Raw genomic sequence first — 22,419 nt, 5'->3', positions numbered from 1 at the left:
TGAGTTTTGAGTTTCTTTGAGTTATCTCTTTGCTTCATTACCCTAACTGATGTCGGACGATAGTGCCATCCTTGATGTTCGCCTCCGACATATATTATAATATTTCCACTCATTTCGAAAATCGTATCTGTGTTGGTCTCTTCCATTTTCTTATTTATCGGAATCCCGTTCCAGAAGTGTTGGGCCGCAGCCCTACGCAATGTAATGATTTATAGGTTTCTTAATAAATACGTGGTGTGGCCATTGAGCGTTGTTATATTAATTGCAGTGGTTATTAATTCATGCGATGGCCACAGCTCGCGCGGGAATCGAACCTCAATGGACTGTGCTCTCATATTTTATACAACGTATTATATTGGGACTACTATCGAAGTTGCATACGCAATGTGCTGGGTGTTCATTTTTTTAACGTTTTTATCGAAAAAACATTATGTAGCATACTCAGTGTCAAAATCTGTATCAGGAACATTAATAGCTAGCAAGAGAAAGAAAACTTAGAAGAAAAATGGTATTAACGGTCTCCATCTGACTCTTTAAATCCAAAAAACTATCCAACCCAATTTTGACTTTTAAACTGAATACCTATTTAGGGTTGGTACCTATTAAGACAGCGATAATATTATGGACAAAAAAAATCGTGAACATTAAGGATTCTAGCTGTTTTGATAGCTTAAGAAAATTATTATCGATACAAAATCAATATTTAGATTTATATAGGTAGACAATAAAACAGCTAACTAGAACATAGGCTATTTACTAATACAACGGTATCGGTTATGTTTTGTTAATCTTTACGAGTAGTACTGGCTAATAAGTAGCCGGTTTGAGCAGTAAGTAGCCAGTTTGAGTAATAAGTGGCCCGTTTGAGTAATAAGTAGCCCGTTTGAGTAATAAGTAGCTTATCTGCGCAATACGTAGCGCATGTAGTGTAAGACTAATAAACTGATTATTAATTATCTTTGTTAATTGTATTTTGTATTAACTTATTAGTAAGAAACTACATTTTGTATAGTGGTTTATGGTCTTAATAGAATACTTACTATGATTTTGGAGTATCGAGATAAAGTTATAGCATAATGATTGTAACTTTGTGCCAATGTTTAATGAAATGAATTAATTGAAAGTGAGTGTTGTTAAAAAAGATTCAGTCGGGAAATGAAAACACGTTTAACTTGTGTAAGTTTTTATAATAGCAACTTCTATTATTAGATATATTGAATGTTATGTTTGGTCTTTTTTACCGCTTTAATACCAAAGTATGCGATTCTCAAGAAAAATGCATGTAAGTAATACAATATAAATACTACTCCCATAAAATAACACTATCTATTTTAATGTTGTTCTGCTTACCCTTAAGTATTAAAAATGGAAAGAATATCTATCTCTTTTATAATAATGCGATACCATGCAGTAGCTTTCATGTATAAAATGTGAGAGACAATATTGAGATACGGCGACCAGGACTGGTCAGTACATTACATTAATTTCTCCCTCATATTAATGGCAAAGATATTTATATTAGCATATTGTAAACAGTTTCAGCTGCCTCTTGAATATTATAAGTTATTCCTGAGTGACTATCAATAAAATACTCTCACTATTCAAATTATCTACTTCATTTTTTTATCGAAGGCCACTGCCACCATGAAGAATAGGAAATAATATACAGGTTTAATGATACAACATTATAGACTACAACATTCAATTTTATGTTGACAAAGATAGATTACTCCTTAGGGTTTCGATGAGTTCAAACACAAATATCTATTATAGTCAACTAGCTGTTCCGCGCAGATTCACTCCTGTCCCTAGGCAACCACTCACCGCAACCGGGCAAAACTAACCTATATTCTTTCTCAAGCTTTAGACTACCTGTGTAACCATTATAATCAGTTTAATAGAGCCAAACAGAGTGGCTTAGTTACTTTCGGATTAATACAGTGAAGATAGGTACTAGGACAGCAGCAACTTTTCATAGACTTTCAACCTTTTCAGCGACACTACTTATATTTTCACTACCAAAGAAAATTAAACACCCGAAAATCTAACGTGTAGTTCCGTAAACACGAGTCAGTCCAGTACATGATAAGTTAAGGCCAGCAGTGGGGTAAGCAGAGAGGTCAGCTACATAAATAGACGGCCAGTTGTCTGCTACGGACAATTTGAAGCTAATGGGCCGCGGCTCATTTGCTCCCGGCTTGTTTTGGACGCCCATAGACTAGGGATCCTAAATGTGAAGAGGGGACTGGATTGGGTGATGGTATTGTGCCTACTGTTAACTTAACTGTTAGCGAGGAAAAAAGGTTGTACAGTAGGTAGTTTGGTAAGAATTGCTATCGAAAATGAGCTTATGCATAAACGCTTAATGAGCTTATAATAAGACAAAATATTTTGATGCAGTGAATATTTCAAGTCTCTTGCACAAGCAATTCATTTGCCTATTCAATTTTTGTTGATTACATATATTTCTATAAATATGAGATTCGAAGTAGGTAAACATTGTATTCTAAAAGCAAATAGAAGAATTAGACTATGAAGCATTACATTCTTAATACTCTTAGAAATCCTAGGATCCACTGCTCTTTTGTTGCATCCAACTTAAAACCTCACCAGCTCTAAAACCAATGCTCCTGTCTGATCTCTCTAATCCCCCGCTTCTGCACAATTTATCTCCTAATCTATGTCCATCGGGCAGTAGTTGCGAACTATCGCACTCCACCGCGATCCGGCGCGCCAATAAAGAACGAACATTTTTTACACGAACACTACCGAATATTGGCGAACATTGCCGAAGATTAGTGCCGCGCGAGCGCACCCCGCAAATAATAAAAGTATCTGAACTGTGCGTAATCGAGCCAGTTCGCGTAGCTTTGGGGGAATAACAGTTCTGTTATGTTTGTGATAAACATACGGAAATGGTGATAGGCAGTTGAAATACACATTACAGTAGACGTTTGTTTTCATGAAGAATTGCTGGGTTCATTTACCTCGAGATGTAATGCAACGCTTTCCTGAAAGTAACTACTAGAAACCTTGTACGAATTGAGGACTAGCCCTTATTCAATATTTCTACGATATTGATTCTAAACATAGTCAAAGTCTTATACATTTCGAAATCCGTTCAGATATTCAAAATTTAGGTGCGCGTAGGTTTTTAATTGCTGTAGGTCTAATTTTTCACCATAAAACCATAAACAAACTCAGATTCCGCAGATGATCTTCTCTTGATCATAGGGTGTGTGCATTGAGTCCTAGGTAGGTTTCATGGCGCTTATTTAAAACCTTCACAATATTATATAGCAATAGTAACCAACCAAAAAGGCAACATTCACAGTATCGGCACGGTCGCTAGGGTTGTGCCGCAGAATTAGCCGACATGGCGAATCTAACGTGCACTAGTGTTGGGCGGCGGTCGATATGATTTACCGACGACATCCGGCGCCGATAACCTTTCACTTGATATATTGATCGGACACACACTATTTATGAAGGTTTTTATCTCTTTACACGAAGCCTTTGAAAGGGAATGCGGGTTTCAAACTGTGAAATGCGAAATGATGTTTTATTTGGTTGTCAGTTTTAGCGACGCTAGGAGTCGGTTTTTGTTATTCTTTGCAAATTAAATTGGATTGATTCCAATTAAAAGTTTGTAACATACATAAGACCAGTTACAAATTGTAACAAATGTCATATCTTAACCGTTTGCCATAAAAACGTCAAAAAATCACAACTTCGCATAAGGTAGGTACATGAGTAATTGGAATCAGACAATCCTATTAATAGAGATCCTTATTCGCACTATTTTCCGAAAACTCCCAAAAATCCACCAGACATCTAAACCGATGAGTTTAAAACCAACATATTCCAGTCTCTTAAGTTCTCCAAACAGAGGTAAAGTGTCAAAAGTGCACATACTTGCTAATTGCTAATGCGATTGTGTGAGACTAGGGCGGGACCGCGGCGCCGCTCGCACGCCCCGCAGTTTAAACAAATGCAATGATTTGTATAAATAAATTCTTGTTCTTGCAGCGTCCACTGCGAACCAATCAAATTACTTCACTTTGTTAGTTGATTGCGTACAAGCAGTGGGATGGAATGGATGTGCTATTATTGTGGTTCTAAAACATGCTGTTTTTGTAGTCCTAAAGTATTACATAAAGTATTAGTATATTTATCAAATTAAACCTAAACATTTTTTTACCAACTAAAAAATATGGTTTATAGTTGAATTCAGATTCGTCCCTATCCTTGTTTTCCAGACAATTTTATTACCTAGTAGAAAATTATATGTACAATTAGTACTGCCCCAGCCACATATGTCTTCCAAAGATCCCCATCTGTAGTTCTGTGGTCTGATAGAGACATACAAAATGCCATCAGTAGGTACATCAGTCTACAGAATGGAAAAAATATATGTATGTGGTCTGTTTTGCCGCATCCACTAGTCAGCCCTCTCTACCTCAGGGTCCACACAGTTCGACGTCCATGTTGGCTCTTAATTAATTTATACCCGTTCTTGTCCAGGTATAAAGTAGTGTTCTATGAAAAATTGCGAGCCAACTAATGGGCACAGCAGAGTGCACCACTTGTATCCTTAACTACGATTTAGAACGTGCTCGGGGAAACGGAACGTTTTCCATTCTAGCTTTTAGTTATGAATCGCTGTTTCTTGTGGTTTTACAATATGGCCACAAATATTGAAGTACACAAATGCTTGTTAATTACTTAACTTCGAAATCTCGCAGTCTAGAACCTGAAAATGTTCGACAGTGTAACATATAACTAATAGTTATATGTTACACTGTCGAACTAACTAGCCTTAGTTAGCTTAAATAAACCTAATTAAATTAGTGAAAATAAAATAGATCTGTAACAAATGAAGATTACTGTCTTTGTTGAAATGTCGTAAACTAAGTTAAGGGTTGCTTAGGTATATTTAAAAATAAATTTTGACCTTAACCCAAACCTGACTGAAAACTTTATCAATCAATTTTAGAACTGAGAATACATCACAAAACAGCTTAAAGTTATAACATCGAACTAAAATCTTCGTGCTTTATAACCGCATTTGTGAGTGAGTCCGCGCCGGTCAGACGGTCAGACAAAATGCCTGTATGTTCAGACGCGCTTTGACGTCTGTTCCCGTATCGAGTGAATATCAATCAAAGCGTGTGTGCTCAGTCTTATGCTTTGAACACAAAACGTTCTCGTTCACGGAATTACTCTGTATGAACATACCTGCCAAAGGCTTTAAGAACCATGTGACTTTAGGCAATGTGATAAAACAAATATTGTATCAAGACTCGATAAAAGTTAATTTTGTGGCTGGATCCCCGATATCTATCGATGTTTGCATGAATCTAACTCCTATATTTTACGACTAGCTTCTGCCAGCGGTTTCACCCGCATCCCGTGGGAACTCCTTCCCGTACCGGGATAAAAAGCCTATAGCCTTCCTCGATAAATGGGCTATCTAACACTGAAAGAAATTTTCAAATCGGACCAGTAGTTCCTGAGATTAGCGCGTTCAAACAAACAAACAAACTCTTCAGCTTTATAATATTAGTATAGATTTGCTGTATTCAATTCATCATCAACCGCCCAGCCTTTTCCCAACCATGTTGGGGTCAGCTTCCAGTTTAATTGTATGCAGCTGAGTACCAATGTTTTACAAGGAACGACTTCCTCAAGCCAGTTACCGGGCCAACCATCGACTCTTCGATAAGAGTCCTTATTTTTGGTATACAACTAACATCCACAAACACCAAACAACAATACCAGAAAACAAACGAACGTCAAAAAAAAGACACAAAACTAATACAAAACAGTCTCATAGTCACATAAAAATGCAGACACATATCTCAAGACAGCCGATATCGTTTGACACAAACACGAGGCAAGCTCCTCTAACAATCAGGACTTTCTAAACCGCGCATACTTCACATTCCCACAAAAAGGTACACATTAAAATATATCTAGATTTCTAAGAAGCTGTTGTTTCTGAGGTCTGTGACCTGGGGGAACAAAAACCCGTCTGGTTGATACTATTGTGTGTTTAAGGTATTGTCACCTCGCTATGTCTGCTGGTTTCATTTTGATTGATGATGCTGCGAGCCAGAATTATGATGTACGGTTTTGCGAACATTGTATTAGCTTGTTGTCAAATCTTTGTTCAGATTGATGTCATTAGTTAGAAAGACATTCAGTTGAAGTGCAATTCTTAGAAAAGAATCTCATATCCGTTATTTGATGCTTGTAGGTATCATTATAGATAGATGATGATAGATAGATGTTGTTATTTTAGCTTTTTTGAGGAGGCACTCAGAATGCAAAGCCCAACGCCCAACTCGTAGCCTGCAAAGTTGTTTTTTTAACCCCTCTGCTCGACAAGATTTTGACATACTTATGACTTTACCGTTGATTCGGCGGGATATTTTGAATCGCGACATGGAAGTCAAAAATTTGTACTAACTTTCAACACATGAATTCTAAGTCCGTAATGCCTGATCAGAAGTATTTTAACTATAACTTTAGAGCTCACTTATTTGACAACAACGTGCGAAGGTCAAATGGGGTCAGTTAATTCAGAAAAAGATAATAATTACCTACGGTGTTTTTAAGTCTATCGAAAAGTTAGGCATTTCAAATTTGGTGAAAACTTACCAATAAATAATCGCATCACTTTCTCAAACACAACACAAACGTCATATTTATAACATTTTCAATCCGTTGCAACACATTTCGTGCACTTATTTATGTTCATTAACTAAAAAATCAGCACATAAAATACACAATAAAAATGAACAATTTACAAGATCAAAGTCACAGACAAACAAGAAGTAGAGTTTGGAATAGAGTTTTTTTTTTTTTCAATCAGCGGTGTGCATTCGATACCTAAATCGGATATTTATTATAAATATTCGAATACCAATTTTATATATTTTTTTTTTATAGCAACATATTTCAATTTTATTTATTAATTTTAAATTATAGGTTCAATTTGTTTTTGTTGTTAAGAAAAAAGATATTTAAGTTTTATGAAAGTTTTTAGCTTTAAATTTTTATAATGTATTATTTATTTTGGTGTTGCGTCATTCGTAATAATTTTTAACTTTAATTGAATTTTTATTACCTATTATTATTCTTATATTATTTCTCAACAATTCTAAGATTTTTGTTTCGGCGGAGGGTAGCCTGGCGTTCTGATATATAATGCAATTTGTAACTACCAAAGTCATGTACTTATTTGAATAATAAGTAATATAATAATACATATCATAATCGATTCTTTATTTTAACGAATCGGATCATTCGATGCAAAACTTCTATCACCGTCGCCATCTTGTCTATGCGTCTTCAAATTTAAAAAAACAACTAATGTAAACAAACATGGCGAGTTCGATCAGAATTCCCGGTAATTACGATTGGATTTTAAAAAGGTATATTTCTAACGGGATGCTAAATATGAAAGGTTTGAATGCGTAAAAATAATTTAAATTTATTTAGTACTCACAAATGCGGTTTGATTGGAAAGAAAATAAATATGAGCTTAAATAATTATGAAAGTGTATGACTGATTCGCAGACCCCGATTGGGGTCTAAACCGAGCTCACGGTGACATTGATGTTCAGACCCCGATTGGGGTCCGCTACGGATTTGACGGTTAAACACAATGCATTGCAATTAAAATATCATGAGCATTCAGTATTAGACATTATATTCTGTTCCTTTAAATCCTAAACAAAAGGTTTCCATCAAACTTATTGATTTATCTCAATTCGGTAACTAGGTATGTTTATAATGATGCATTAACCTATTATGTAAAATTATGTTTAATTAGGATTCTGGGAATGTAGCGAGATAACGCTCGCGGCAAGATTTAATAAGGTAAATGTACTGAACCCGCTAATCGACTGCTCATTCACACTAATATTTAGAGAATTATCTATCATGAAACCACTGATTATTTACGTGCTAATGAGGTAAAACGTTGTTAAATTAATACATATGTGTACTTACAAAATGTATTTTCTCAATATTAATGCACCTTTCTGTTTAATAAAACCAATATTGAACATCAATTTGTAAATGAAAACCTACTTTCAAAATCTCCACAAAAGCCCTGAAAATAAAATACGTACACGAAAATTATGATATCTAAATGCGTAGAAAGTGTTTCAGCCACTAAACACTAGTTAATATTTGCACAAACCTGCGATGTTATTGCCCTTATCCCGCAACCTTCTGTATTTGCCCTCATATCACGTTGCAACGACCCCAACCCTAGCTCAGCCCTCACTAAACCGTATATGACGCCTGCTAATTAACTTAATTACATATTACACACCCTCACTACCATTCAAATAGAAATATACCTACTTACCATATACGTCTTTAAAACGCCTTTTAATTTTTACAAGCAACTTCTAAAGAACTAAAAACGCCTGCTCATATTTTAAGAGCAAACCGCTCGAGAGCGAATTTTGGCTGTTAATAGCTAATTAGGGTGAACCTTTGCGGCGAATAGTTTTAAAATACACGCTTTCGTTTAAAGGTTTGCTGAAATTAAAGTGAAAAATACTTTTGTTTTTACTTAGTACTTACGTATAGGTAAAACTTTTTAATGCTAAACTCGCTGCTACTAGAATTGTTACCTAACAAACTGTTTATTTCACGTCGAAATTGTTCAGATCTTCTAAATTAATAGGACATCATCCTCATATTGTCTGCGATAATACAAGTAATTTCATAAATCCTATTCTCAGTAATTCGCTCCACATACCAAAAATAAATAGCTAAGACAAATGACATAATTATTGTGTTCAGCAGAATCATCACAAAATACCACAATGATATACAGTGCATATTTCGCAACACATAAAGCAAACATACCATAACGTAACGTAAATGGGTAGGCAGTAATGATTTGTAACGTACAATAATCATATCCGGGCATCGAACCCGGGACATAAATCACGACACGCCGTATTACCCACTGCGATGCGGTGACCTTCGCGTTGGGGCCCTACCCTAGTCTATAGCGATTAATATTATGTATCTCACTAATATATCACCAAAAACATCACTGTGTTATGCTGACCTTACAGGGATTATCGTAGTTTTATTTGCACCCTTAGATAGCAATATGTTTATAAATCCCAACGCATGTTTCTATAACCCTTTCAGCTAACATTATTTTGAAAGTAGGTACTCAAGATACCTACTTTTATTTTGAAATAGTTATCTGGACCCAAGCAAAACCACGTGAAGCAGCTAGTCGATCCAGTTACATGATATTGACATTTACAATCAAGATAACTACACGCACTACAATAAACAGAAGATTAGCAATCACAGGCATTGTCGTACATGACAAGCTGACACCATTGTACATACATACATAACTACAGCTCGTACTTACGTCAATATCAATGACTCAATGACGCAGGGCCATTGACGCTGTGCCTCCAATGACGATTGAAACTGATGCCGTCATTATCAAGCGAGGCAGTGGAGCACTCTCCGACAGTACAGGCGGCGAGTACTGGCTACTAGTGCACTTGTATAGTAATGTGATGGCGCGGCCCTCAAAGCGAGTGCAATGTATCGGGTTGGCTAAAAGAGTTGCTTCAATTTTGAATTGTGGTGGAACGCTTGTGTAGGGTATTCAAATAACTAAATCCTACTAAGTATATAATAAACTTACATACAAAAAACAGTTTCACGGATGCTCCAGTGAGTAGTTATCACAGATATAATTAGCTGTCATCTTAAGCCATAGGAATTCGAAGTGAAATCATGATCTATCAGAAAGGATCTACCTATGATGATACAGGAACTAGAATAGACACTATAATCTTCACTTGACAAGGTACTCACATAAATTGTAATGCACTCACTCTGTCTATACCTGAATTATATTCCTAACACAAGTCAATCTGATGTAGTAATAGTAAGCAATAGCATCTCAATAATAACGCAATCAGTAAATCATAGCAGCTCGGCCGGCGGCTAATCTGCCACCTGATCTAGAACTCGTAATTACTAATTAGATCTAATCAATCACCTCTCAATCGCTCTCACTACATGTTAGCCTACACTCGTGTAATTACATACGTCTCGCTAATCATTATTATGTAATTATAAACACTAATTAGATACCTGATACATTCCTGTCCATCATCTTTATTAAGCTTGTATGTGTGCATTTGACATTCTAGGGTCAAACTGGCGTTAGTGCTTAATTCCAGCTGTGTTGAGATTGAATCAACAGACTGGTAAGCTGAGTACATATCTAAATATATAAAACTCAAAGGTGACTGACTGACTGACTGACTGACTGACATAGTGATCTATCAACGCACAGCTGAAACCACTGGACGGATCGGGCTGAAATTTGGCATGCAGGTAGATGTTATGACGTAGGCATCCGCTAAGAAAGGATTTTGATCAATTCCACCCCCAAGGGGATAAAATAGGGCATGAAAGTTTGTATGAAACTTTGTCAATTTTAAACCGATCGGACTGAGACTTTGCATGCATAAACCTACTACGGCATAGGCAACCCTTAAGAAAGGATTTTGATAAATTCCATCGCTAAGGGGATAAAATAGGGGATGAAAGTTTGTATACATCTTCTTAGATTTTATTATGAAGAAGTCCTGATGATGAATCAGAATTTTATGATGACGTAAACAAGGTTGGTGGGAAGTCCTAATCCTTTTTTATGATATTCTAAATGCGAAAAACTGTTGAACCGATTGAAATGAAAGGACAATGGGCAGATTTTGTGTGAAAGTATGAGTATGAGATTTGTACAGAATGTTGATTGTTCTCCTTATAACATAGATACAATCATATTCTGTTAATTCAAGTAATAAAAAATACTTTTAAAATCATCTTTGGTATTTTAGTCCTTCACTCATCCGAAATCTTATTGTTGTTCTTACTTAATTCTTTGCAAAGAAATGCTTTGACTCAAAGCATATATACCTTGATATTAGCTGTTTCCTGTGAGAATTACTTACGCACCATACGTAATAATTTTCCAAATTGGCTGTTAGATCCAGAGATATCCACAACGTCACAAACTTTAAACCTTTGGTTTAGATAAATGGTCACATCCACAACACAACCTTGATCAATTAATCTATACGACTGCTAAGTGGTAATCCTAATTATACTGTCACGTGAAAGAATGCACCTACGGGATAAGTAGTATTTTGACGATTCTATATTGCCCACGCAGACGAAGTTGCGGGCAACAGCTAGTTTCATAGAATTTGCGTGAAAATTACATAATTTATCCTCCTACCTAACCTTCAAATGTCTCACTGTCTATAAAAAATGAATTCAAACCTTTAAATCTAGAATAGCAACATAAACTAGGCTTTAGAACCGATTTCGTCAGAGGAAAAACTAGGATACTTCTGTAGTTTCATTATTTTAGTAGTTTCTCACGCTCGTGCGAGTAATTGCTAACAAAAATACGTCAGGCGCGTAACTTTTCAACACGAGTGACTAATTCTTATTAATATTAAGCTAGAAATAGAGGAATCTATGTCACATCTGTATTATAACATTAGATTTTCTTAGGTAGGTATTCAAACTTTCGTCAAAATTAAAAACACGTTTTTGCCTTGAGTGTCACGCATGAGTTAGTCATATAATGTTTCGCTATTGTTTCCTCAGTAATTTGATGTAGAATTACACAATGAGTCGTATATTTGATAAGACTAGCTATTTAGATTCACGCATTCACTCATGTCGCTCATGTCATGTCCTTAGGCTTATAACTCGTAGTTACATATCGACTTGTAGTCTTCAGCATAACATGCGATATCAATATCCCTTGTAACATACACTACATGTGTTGCATGCACACACCATGTTAGTCTATATAATAAAATTCTGTTTAAGTCGGTATATGCCTCAAAATACTAAGTTCAATATTGTCATCTCCGAATATAAACATTTCTAGTTATCATACCTACTTTAGCTTCTGCGAACATAAACGGCAACTAAATTGAAATAAGGGATGATAAGCTCCCTAAACCGCAGGCCTAAGCCATAATCGTGGAAAACACAACTTTACCCAAAACACTCTATTTTGTACTCCAAAAATATAAACAAGTCGTTGAATACCGATTAATACAAACATCGTGGCGACCGCAGCCGGGTTCGGAGCCTATCATATGCAATATTTATAGACGGCATTAGGAGGTAGATAGGGTGAGTAATGCCGGTCGAATAGGGGACATTTTTGCACGTGTCCGGTAAATTTGGCGGTTGACATCACAAGAAATGGCGATTTTATTTTTCCTTTTTGAAATTCTCATTCAGAGTGCATTAATTATAAACTCAAAACCCAGGAACCCAACGAGAGTTAGCAGTCCATTGACGGAGTCACATCAGTGCGAAACAGCTGTAAGGTGAAACAAAGAAGAAGATTGGGCGACTATCTTGATCTTAACGAGAGCCTTCCAAAATTACAGCGAACACCTGCTAACACTTAAAATAAAACTAATAAACATTTTTCAATCGTCACGAGTAGTCAGAATTCAGTAAGTCTGACAAGCAGTCGTGCTTTAGTGACACTAGTATCGAGTTGCCTCGGTAACTGGTTTGTGTTAGAATCGCTACCGCCTGAGCCTTGTCCATGGGTACCTTCTCGGTTATTTCACAGATTTGTAGTCGACCGCCGAGGTTATTGTCGTATGACAGTGCCACCGTTTTTAGTTTATCTTCAGCAAATTTCGGCCACCGCCGCCGCTAAGTCCGTACTCACATTAACGTCCCATCTCGGGTTTGACAATTAACGCCAAGATAAATGGTAGGAACACAAAACGATAACTGCAAACGTTTCGCTTTAAACCCACGAACATACTCGCTGAATTTATTATGTAGATAATGTAGAGAATTGAATCGGATAGGAGAGGTCGTCAGTTTGTCACGGCGTCATGAAAAACCGTCCGTAAATCCATTTTAATGTTTCGGTATCGAGTTGCGGGATGTCAGCTCGGATTTTTGAATCGAATTTTGATAAAAGATTGCAGAAGAATATAAAAGTGATATATGATTGCGTTCAAAGTTCAATGCTGAGAATATCAGTCGTTTCATGTTTTGTTTTTGGTGATGTAACTAATTTTATAAGTCGAAGTTTAAATACTGCCAAAATCCTTTTGTTTTATGTGTCTATATATCTTCAGATAACTTCACGGGATAACTCTCAATTTACTTTTTAGGTATTACTGAAAAATAAATTGAGCTATACTATTTCATAAACACTTTTTTTAGCTCAACAACATAGTCACGATGACCTTTTACTTGGCCAGTACACGGTTTATCCCAGTTTAGCCATTGTTTTCTCCCGGTCATCGCGGCCTCGAGTCCGTGTTTGTGCCTCGCCTCGAGGCAAAGGCACGGTCCATCGGAAACGCGATATCTTTACATTGTGTACCGAAGGAGTTAGATCCTGCTCAAAATGGACACGGTTGCGGAAATACCGGGGATTTTCTATTGTCCTATGCTTTTATAGTCAATGTAATCTTTAGTGTCTGTTAGTCTTTTTTATTGCCATTTTTTATATACAGTATTGGTCAACGTAACATCATGCCTTATTATTCAAAAGCTAAAGTAGAGCATGAATATACAATTATCAACACAATCCCATAGTCAGCTATTGAATTGCCTTTGCCTGTGCCTTTTAGTACCCAGTTAAGGATTGTTCTAACAAACTTTTTTTTTCTAGTTAATAAACTGCTTTAGTACATCATATAATATTAAAAAAAAACTAATTGGTTATAGGCAATTCATGTTTGCATGGACCTTCTCTTGCAGATAGTTCTAGCATCCCACCTTTTTGATAAATATCTCAACCTCAAAGTATTTGTTTGCTTATTGAAGCAAGTTATAATAATATCTAGAAGCTGTAACTAGCCGATTAACCGCAAAAATACTTGGACTTTACCCCCATTTGACCAATGACTTGCGATTAACCTGAACGAAGTCCAATATTAATGCATTTAAAAACAGTTAAAAAGTTATCTTTACGAGTTTAGTCCAAAGTTCGAGAGGATATCAGGTAACGATGACTTGGTGCAACGGTAAAAGTATCTAACCTTCAAATACAGGTTGAAAAATGAATAGTAACTCACCATTTTTAACTGACTTCCCAAAAAGGAGGAAATTCACTGTTCGGACTTGTATTTTTTTCTTTGCGTTTGAAGTAATCGTAGCTTCTCCATTGCCTCTGTGAACCACGTAGCACTTGGAACTGAAACTGAAATTCGTAAATTTCAGCTTTCAGGTATTTTTGAGTTCATCGATTTTTCGTCAGTTACAAATGAAATCCGAGCCTACCTATATCTGTACATTTCGTATTATCCGTTCCCAGGTGTTTTAGAACCAGCTGGCTCACCCCACCGGTCGGGGCTGAAATAAAGCTGGCCGCACACTACCAGTCGTCGATATACCATTAGTGGGCCGTTTTGGCGGCGGCCGGCGAAATATGTCGGTGTGCGCTCGCCCGATAACACAGGATTATGGTAAATAGTACTCGCTGCTCGGATTATGGGTATTTTTGGGGATACGCAGTATTTTAAGGTTATTTTTTCCGCAGATAGTGGGTTTTTCCAAGTCTGGTATGGTATAGCTATATGGTTCTTTGAAAGTGGCCTTGTATACTTTGTTGCTGTTTTCTAGTGCTCCATAATTATATAGAAGGTTGTCTTTAGGTATTATTTTTATCATATAAATATTTCTCTGAAATTCGCAAACTACGTTATAGGACCAACATTCACGCGTTGACTTCTTAAACTTTTGAAAGACCTACCTAAATAACTTTCTACAAAAATTCGTGTTCCAAATCTGTCCATTCTGTCCGTCACTTCATCGCGAAAGTAGATCCATTTAGCTTGTTTTATCGCAAACCTAAATAAATTCCAAATGAGGCCGCGTTTCATAAACTTGCTAAACAAGTTTCGTATTTTCTTCACAAAAGTTGTTCAGTAAACGTTTTGAAAGACTAAATGACGAGTCTCAGAAGTAGTGAAAGGCACTCGATAATCTCGCTACGTGTGGAGGGAGCACTGAAGTCCTCAGATCTCAGGCAATCCCAGATTACGACAGGCATAAAGCCACCAAATTCCCATTAACTTTTTTAAAAAGGTTTCTCATTAAATAGCAAACAATAGCAAACACGGCGATGTGTCTGCGGGACGATTTTCGCCTATTTACAGAGCAGCTTACCGCGGGGGACCGAAAGGGCCCAAGATTAAGCCGGATAGTTTCACAAACATTCATTCATTCGGCCAGCCCCATTCAAGCGAGCTTTAATAAGAGACCGACACGGTAAGCGGCTTACTTTCTCAAATACCGGAAATTTAGTTTCTGTTGGTAGGTACGGAACGTCGCTACGTACGGCTTTAAGATTGCCGATTACCAAGTCTCTAATGCTACACGTTTTATGTTTCGCTTTTAAAGGCGCTCGATTCGCTTTCAGCCGGGATTAATGCACAAACAAAGAGAGTATTAAAACACAGTTTATCGGCAAACGATTTTAATTTTAAAACCCGTTTACTGAACAATGGAGTTGCATCAAAATGTTAATAGAGCTGACTCGATGAGAGTCCCTTAATGGAGTTCCAAAATTAATGAAAGCCCAGACGTTCGCTGAAGAAATTCGCAACGCATCGGTGAGTCCTCATTCCGGCAATAAAATAAATAATTCCTGGTCGGAGAATGTTCAAAGTTCCAGTTGGTCGAGCCCCGGAAGGTCCTGGCTGTCCTAATTAGGGGATGCACTCGAGTGTCCCCCTGGTTTACGAGCCGAGGTCAATACGTACAGGCCGGAGTTTGCCAAATGACGGTAGTTCGCATCGTTGCTGGAGCTAATTCAACAGTAAGAGTCCAACTAATCATCTTTCGCTCACGTTTCTTTTACTTTCGTCGCTTTTCTATTCGAAGTTTCTTTTCAATAGATAGAGGATCTGTAGTTTGGATAAAAGATTGGTGATTTGCGATACAAATAGACCTAATTAGCTAGATAACAGCTTTTACTGATCCCAATATTTTGACATAATTATTTCGACCTAATCATTTCACAACCAGTGTAAATACATTAATTTCACACACATGAGCTCTTCATTATTCAACCCACCTTCACTGACACTAACATTATGATAATTTGTTCTTTACTTGACTTTAATATACAACAGTTAACAATTACGCAACAATTATAAAGTTCACCATTAAAATGGTTTAAGAATTTCTGAGTCGGTGACCAAAACTCTGATTAAAAAAAAACCTATAATAAATTAAATTTTGCTAGTTCTAGTGTTAGCTGGTCATTATCTTTTCCTTCTGAACTTGGAGTATAGTTCTCTCAAGTACTTGAGTCTGTCGTTGTACCAGAGCGGGGCGGTGGAGAACTCAGCGTCTATCACCAGCGACGTTGGTGATGAGCTGTTGGTCCGCGCCCACTTTACTGGTAAACTGGAGTCGGCTGGAGTTGGGTCCCTGGAAACAAGAATATTTGTTAAGTTATACTTAAAGTAGAAAATGAAAATATATTACTAGGAAACCATGGAAATTAGAAGCGAAAATTTTACTCATTCTGGGTAAAATATTCGGGGTATACATAAGTAGTTGGTATATTTTAACACGCCATGTTTCTACATCTCACAGTTTTCGAATAATCTGGCATCTATTATGTAAAACAGTCCGTAATCTAAATAGTGATTAAAAAGTGTATCCTTACTAGATTATATCGAAGTACGCAGGGTTATCCTCCCAGAGATAAATTAATGATTAGTCATGTTTAACAATTATAAACTACTTAATTGTTGATAATTTCATAGCAGATAATTAAGACTAGGTGCAATTTGCACATTATCTTTTTATCTCTAAAGTCCACCTGCAATGTATTATTTTCCTTTATAACAATATAGGTACTTACTCAACTGCAAGACTATATTTAAAATGGAATTTGAAAAAGAATCATGAAAATCTAAACTTACCCATATTTAGCAAAGTTTGTCCAGAGTGTCGACACTCGCTCTATCATCTTATTTTCGAAGTTAGAGAATATGAAGTGCTGCGAGAACATGTAGAACACGTCATCAGCATGCGTCGCCCCCTCCACCCCCCGCAGCCTGCTCGGCATGAACATCTTCGGGATATTCCGCCACCCGGAGTACTGGAACTTGTAATTGTAAACTGGCTGATCCGAACTCTTCAAAATCATCTCCGTCTCAACCAATGAAGGAAAGACCAATGTTGGCTCTCCGTACCATTTCGATATCTTCACCACAGAATCCATTGAAATCTCATCTCCATCCATGTACAGATGTTCTAGCTCTTTAGCTACCTCGCGCTTAGTTTTTGCGTCAAGAATTTCCAAATTCTTTGGCAAAGATTTCTCGAACTTAATAGTAGGTATCATGGTGTCGTTATCCATATTTAATATCAATAGACCCTCTTCATTGTTAGTACCTATGATCATAGGAACTTTGTTATATTCTCCCCTAGTGAGAAGATCATATGGGTAGTCTGTTAGGAAGGGCTCCACACCTTCTATTGGTTTTTCTGTACACGGTGTGTATAATATTTCAGAAGTAAGGATGTTACCTTCTGCTCTAGGTACTCTGGTCAAAATGAGCTCCTGGTTGGACTTTGTCATGAAGTACTTGTACAATTCATGAGGATCTTGTGACTCATATAACATGACCTTGGCTAACAAACTTGCTAAGAACACGGGTCTGAACTGATAAGCCCACGGAGCGAGAGCAGATCCACTTTGAGTAATAGCTTTATGGAAAAGTCCCTTAGACATAGGAGAGTAAAGGTGGAAGGAGACCGATGCAGCACCAGCACTCTCACCGAATATCGTGACATTATCAGGATCACCTCCAAACTTCTTTATATTCCTCTGAATCCACCTCAGAGCAGCGACCTGGTCTTTCATAGCTGCGTTTCCAGGATTTTCTTTGATGCGAAGACAAAGGAAGCCTTGTATGTTAAGTCTGTAGTTGATTGTGACTAGGATAACGCCTTTGGTTACTAAGTGGTTGGGGCCGTAGAGTAGCATGCTGCCGGAGCCCTTGAAGTAGCCTCCTCCGTGGATGAAGGTCATGACGGGCAGCTTGTCGCCGGGGGTGGCGTCTAAGGGTGTGAACACATTGAGGATGAGGCAGTCAGTGCCACCGACAGTCCAGGTGTCTGCTACACTCTGCATGCATCTCACGTTTTCGTTGACTGCTTCGAAGGTTCTCTCCCATGTTGGTTCCGGCCCTGGACCCTAAAATAGTCATATTTGAGAGTTTCTGAATGAAGTATGCGCCAAAATGACTCTATATCGGAGCAGCACTTTTCTTAGCATCTATTGCCAAACACATTTTGGACTTTGTATTGCTAAACTTTATCAATTATGTACTTTAAACTTGTTAGTCTTGTTTTGTTAGTTCTCATAATAATATTAATTTATTTAAACCTAGTTATACTTAGTTTTTACTCTAATTTTATTGCCATAGGTCATCTCATTAACATTTATGTATGAGAAGAATATTTCCAAATATGTATAATTCAAACTTACTTGAAACCGATGAGGAACAGTCGCATAAGGTATGGCGAGGTAGTTCCTATGGGAGCCATCGGGGCTGATGGAGCCTCTCACGGGACCATTGCTTATCTGAAGAACGTCAGTAGGTTGTCGCACCAGGCGTGCAGCCCATAGCGACCACAGCACCAGCCACTTCACACTGACCACAGACATCACTAGCCTTGTCACTTAAAATTACACTTTAACACGTATCACATAAGACACATTTTCGAACGTTTCATCACGAGCCAACAAGTCTGTTCTGCACAAATTCTGTATGACAACTGAAAGCAATTGTTCACGTTTAGTTATGAGTGGACCTTCGGCCTTTGGATGCTAGTTATCTCTGATAATGAGACGGTCACAACTCTGCACAGCTGGTTGATAGCGTATCGAGGTGTTGTCGTTATCTACCTCAGACAGTCACTTGTTACTCTAGCGACGACACCCGCTGACTTATACTGCTACCGCTGACTGACTTCGCCATAGGGTAGTGTCCAGGGTCGAAATAATGAAATAATATTTAGTCCGCTTTTTAGATAATCAAAAAATATTGGATACGTATTTTTTCTTTTTTTAATTAAACATAAAATGACAAAGATAATACGCTTCAAAAATTAGGAGTGGGGGCCTTTTACGTCACAGTGTCCTGAAAATTGTAGCAACTTGTGACGTCACACTCAACTTTAACACGCTATATCTTAACAAGTTCTGATCCAATTTAAAAAAGAAAAAATACGTATCGCTTTGGACAATCTACAAGATGGACTAATTATTATATTTTAGGAAACTAGCCTATTCTGAGAAAGAATACATTTTATCAATTTATTTACCTAGGCTTCTTTAAACAATTGCGGAAAGATGTAAATGAAATAATGCATCATGAAATAGAGCTACAGAATGAAGTCAAATTCAAACGAACAAGATTATAATGAGGATATAAACAATTTAGACATGGCTACATAATATGCAAATCACGTAAAAAATCTGAGAAATAGCAAACCACTGGAAGAGAAGTACCTACACTAAGTACGAATATTTCTCCAAATAAATGTAGAGAGCTGACTAAGAAAACTCCAAGAAAATAAAGTTCAACATAATACAGGTAATACGATCACTATAGAAAAGTAATTGACGAGTTGAACGACGCGAGGGAAATCTATGTGGACGTAGTAATCGCATCAATAATATATCGCGCGGGATCGATATGTCAAGGGAACGCTCGCAAATCACACAGGTACCGATCGACAACACACGGAATTAGTACACACTGGATACGGAATATTGAAATTGCTAAACAGCTTTGGTCAAATATTGTGAGAGGTCAAAGTTCGATCGCCAAGGTGAAAAAAATTAAACCTGTAGTTTTTATCAATCCATGGCTAGCAACTTGATTAGGTAACTATTTTCATGCTATAAATATTTTATATTTCTTATCAAAATCTAGTACAATATGTATAAATACGTATATTTTTTATGGAACGTCTAATCTCTGAAACCACTAATCCAGATTAGAAATTACCGCATAATACCCGCTAAGTAACAACTTATTTTAGAATCTAATACTTATATGGTACCATTTTATATGTAGTTACTAAAGATCGAACATTACTCTCACTTTGTAGCAGTTGGGTAACAATCACAGCGTGTAAACAGAACCACGTGACAGAAACCAAAATACTAACACTTATCCAGTTTTATATTATCCAAGGTCACCACGCACTTTTATACGATACTTTCAAGGTTACACATACAACAATTTATTCACTTCACTACGTATTTACTAATTTATTTTTTCGAAATATTAACAAAGTAGGTATACGTCCGTAAAGTACGCTGTTCGTACGCGTTTTAATCTGAGTCAATGTTATTGTGTTACTGTCAAACCAATTATACGGTAATCATACTGAAAATCTAGAAAAAAATAATCCAATGAAACATTGTGAAACAAGTACTTAGTTTTTCTTTTCATCCATTCATTCATTGTTGTATACCTAAGTATGTTAGTTAAAACAAATTGTGTAACTTTATTTCATAAATGTAGTTTATATCTTGAGGAAGAGTTTGACAAAAATCTTTCCGTGAACTTTGAGCTGCCTTAGTTTTATAATAATAACCATTAATTGGGTTAAATAACGGTCAGCCATAGTTTTCCTGATAAAACTGGTTAGTTTCTGATATAAACTTTCCCGCTATGCCTAGTCATCACAGATAGACATGTTACATATATTTCTGAAAATCAGTCTGAATTCCAAATTCCTAATTCACATAAAGTTAGTAATATTTTTCGTTTTTTTTTTTTTTAATAGGAATATTAGAAATCAAGCTATATTCTATTCATACCATAACTTTATTTACCTAAATAATTTTCTATGTACATATTATTAAATAGTTGCTTATACTCTGCATGTATCTAAATGGCCTATTTAAAAAATACATATTTTCAATTATATCTGCCACATGCTCCACTATCTAACAGTCTATCTATACTGTATTTATATAAATGCACGACACGGATTAGATAACCGTTATCTCAGTTATTCTGATAACATAATAATAACGTAATATGTAGTGAATTATAAAATTAAAATATTTTTATTAATCTTAGAACCTAATTTATTAGTTGATCTATTGTACAACGATATTATTGCACATTACATCTAAATAGAAATATTTTTCTATAAAAACTTAAAAGTCAAATGTGCCTAAATCTTTTATCCTCATATTTATCAAACAAGTTTAGTTTTTTGCGATAAGTTATCGTAGCTTATTACAGCAAGGCCGTTGTTAAGCATAATATGATTATAACAAGATATCATACAATTAACAAGTATTTTTCTAGGTCAGCACATACGGCTGTCACATGCATATGTATAAAATGGCAAACTAAAATAACAAAACATGTATGTAAATATACACCTGAATCTATAAAATAAGAAAAAATATTATTGAAGCCCTGCCAGCCTGCCAAAAACAAATAAAACATAAGAATCATAAAAAACCTAGGTGCCTACTGAAAACTTAATAAATATAAAAATTAATCATAGGTACATTAATTGTTAGTTAATCATACAACGTTAAACATGTGCTAGCTGGTACATTCGTGTAATGTCACAATTCACGAGGTAACTGCGACATGAATTGGCCGTGAAGCCTCCGTAGGTGCTAGGGTACCTGAGTTCACCGCCCATTATATCTACAATGCACGTTTAATATTGTTAAGTGACAGAAATAATTAAATACAACAACCGTAGCAAACCTACATAATATGTTACATAAATGCACTTTGTCAAGAGGAAAATTCCTAAATTAATCAAAGGGTTTGCAAATTCCACACAATATTTTCTCTAAAAATTTTCTCAACGGCCTTTTGAGACATTTTACTTTTCATCAAGCAATCGACTTCCCAAAAAAGATGAGGTTCTCCACCGCGTACCGATGCATCCGATGATGGAAACCCTGGGAAACCGTATGCGCCTTAAGCTCACTAATTCTGGTACTTACCGAGGTATGTCCCAATAAAATGTCGAAAATGAACCATTGTACATGTTATGTATCAAGTGTAATTTTCACTTCGATTTGAACTCTCTCGTGATTTTTCACACTTGAGAAGAGGTCTTTAACCTGCTAAGTACAAAGTACAAACTTATATTCTGTATTGTTTCAATGTACCTATAAATAGCAAGAAGTTACAAATTGTATTTCTATTATAGCCTTTTAATGGTCACTTGGAATTCAATAGTTGCAATTATTTCACTCTTGGTTATTCTCGGAGGTGGGTTCAAAGTTCAAAGATAGATATTTAATTTATTTAAATTAAG

General features: G+C 36.4%; 1 protein-coding gene across 1 annotated transcript; it reads right to left on the bottom strand.

The window, feature by feature from the left end:
* Positions 1-15,542: 15,542 nt before the first annotated feature.
* On the bottom strand, positions 15,543-20,439 carry LOC110376297 (cholinesterase 1). Its single transcript, XM_049845420.2, has 4 exons — positions 20,284-20,439; positions 18,593-18,882; positions 17,019-18,298; positions 15,543-16,518 (listed from the first exon to the last, which is right to left on the bottom strand). The coding sequence occupies exons 2-4, from the start codon at positions 18,770-18,772 to the stop codon at positions 16,350-16,352; spliced, it is 1,629 nt and encodes a 542-aa protein (XP_049701377.2). The 5' UTR covers positions 18,773-18,882; positions 20,284-20,439; the 3' UTR covers positions 15,543-16,349.
* Between the last annotated feature and the right edge of the window lie 1,980 nt (positions 20,440-22,419).

This window comes from Helicoverpa armigera, chromosome 15, assembly GCF_030705265.1.
Source record: "Helicoverpa armigera isolate CAAS_96S chromosome 15, ASM3070526v1, whole genome shotgun sequence".
Taxonomy (NCBI): domain Eukaryota; kingdom Metazoa; phylum Arthropoda; class Insecta; order Lepidoptera; family Noctuidae; genus Helicoverpa; species Helicoverpa armigera.
This window is presented reverse-complemented; position numbering and strand designations above follow the sequence as displayed.

Excerpts from the sequence above, each read along its gene's own strand:
- LOC110376297 (XM_049845420.2), bottom strand. The coding sequence starts at position 18,772 with ATGTCTGTGGTCAGTGTGAAGTGGCTGGTGCTGTGGTCGCTATGGGCT. Across the intron at positions 18,299-18,592 it reads CTGTTCCTCATCGGTTTCAA|GGTCCAGGGCCGGAACCAAC; the intron begins GTAAGTTTGAAT and ends TGACTATTTTAG. Across the intron at positions 16,519-17,018 it reads ACAAACTTTGCTAAATATGG|GGACCCAACTCCAGCCGACT; the intron begins GTAAGTTTAGAT and ends TCTTGTTTCCAG.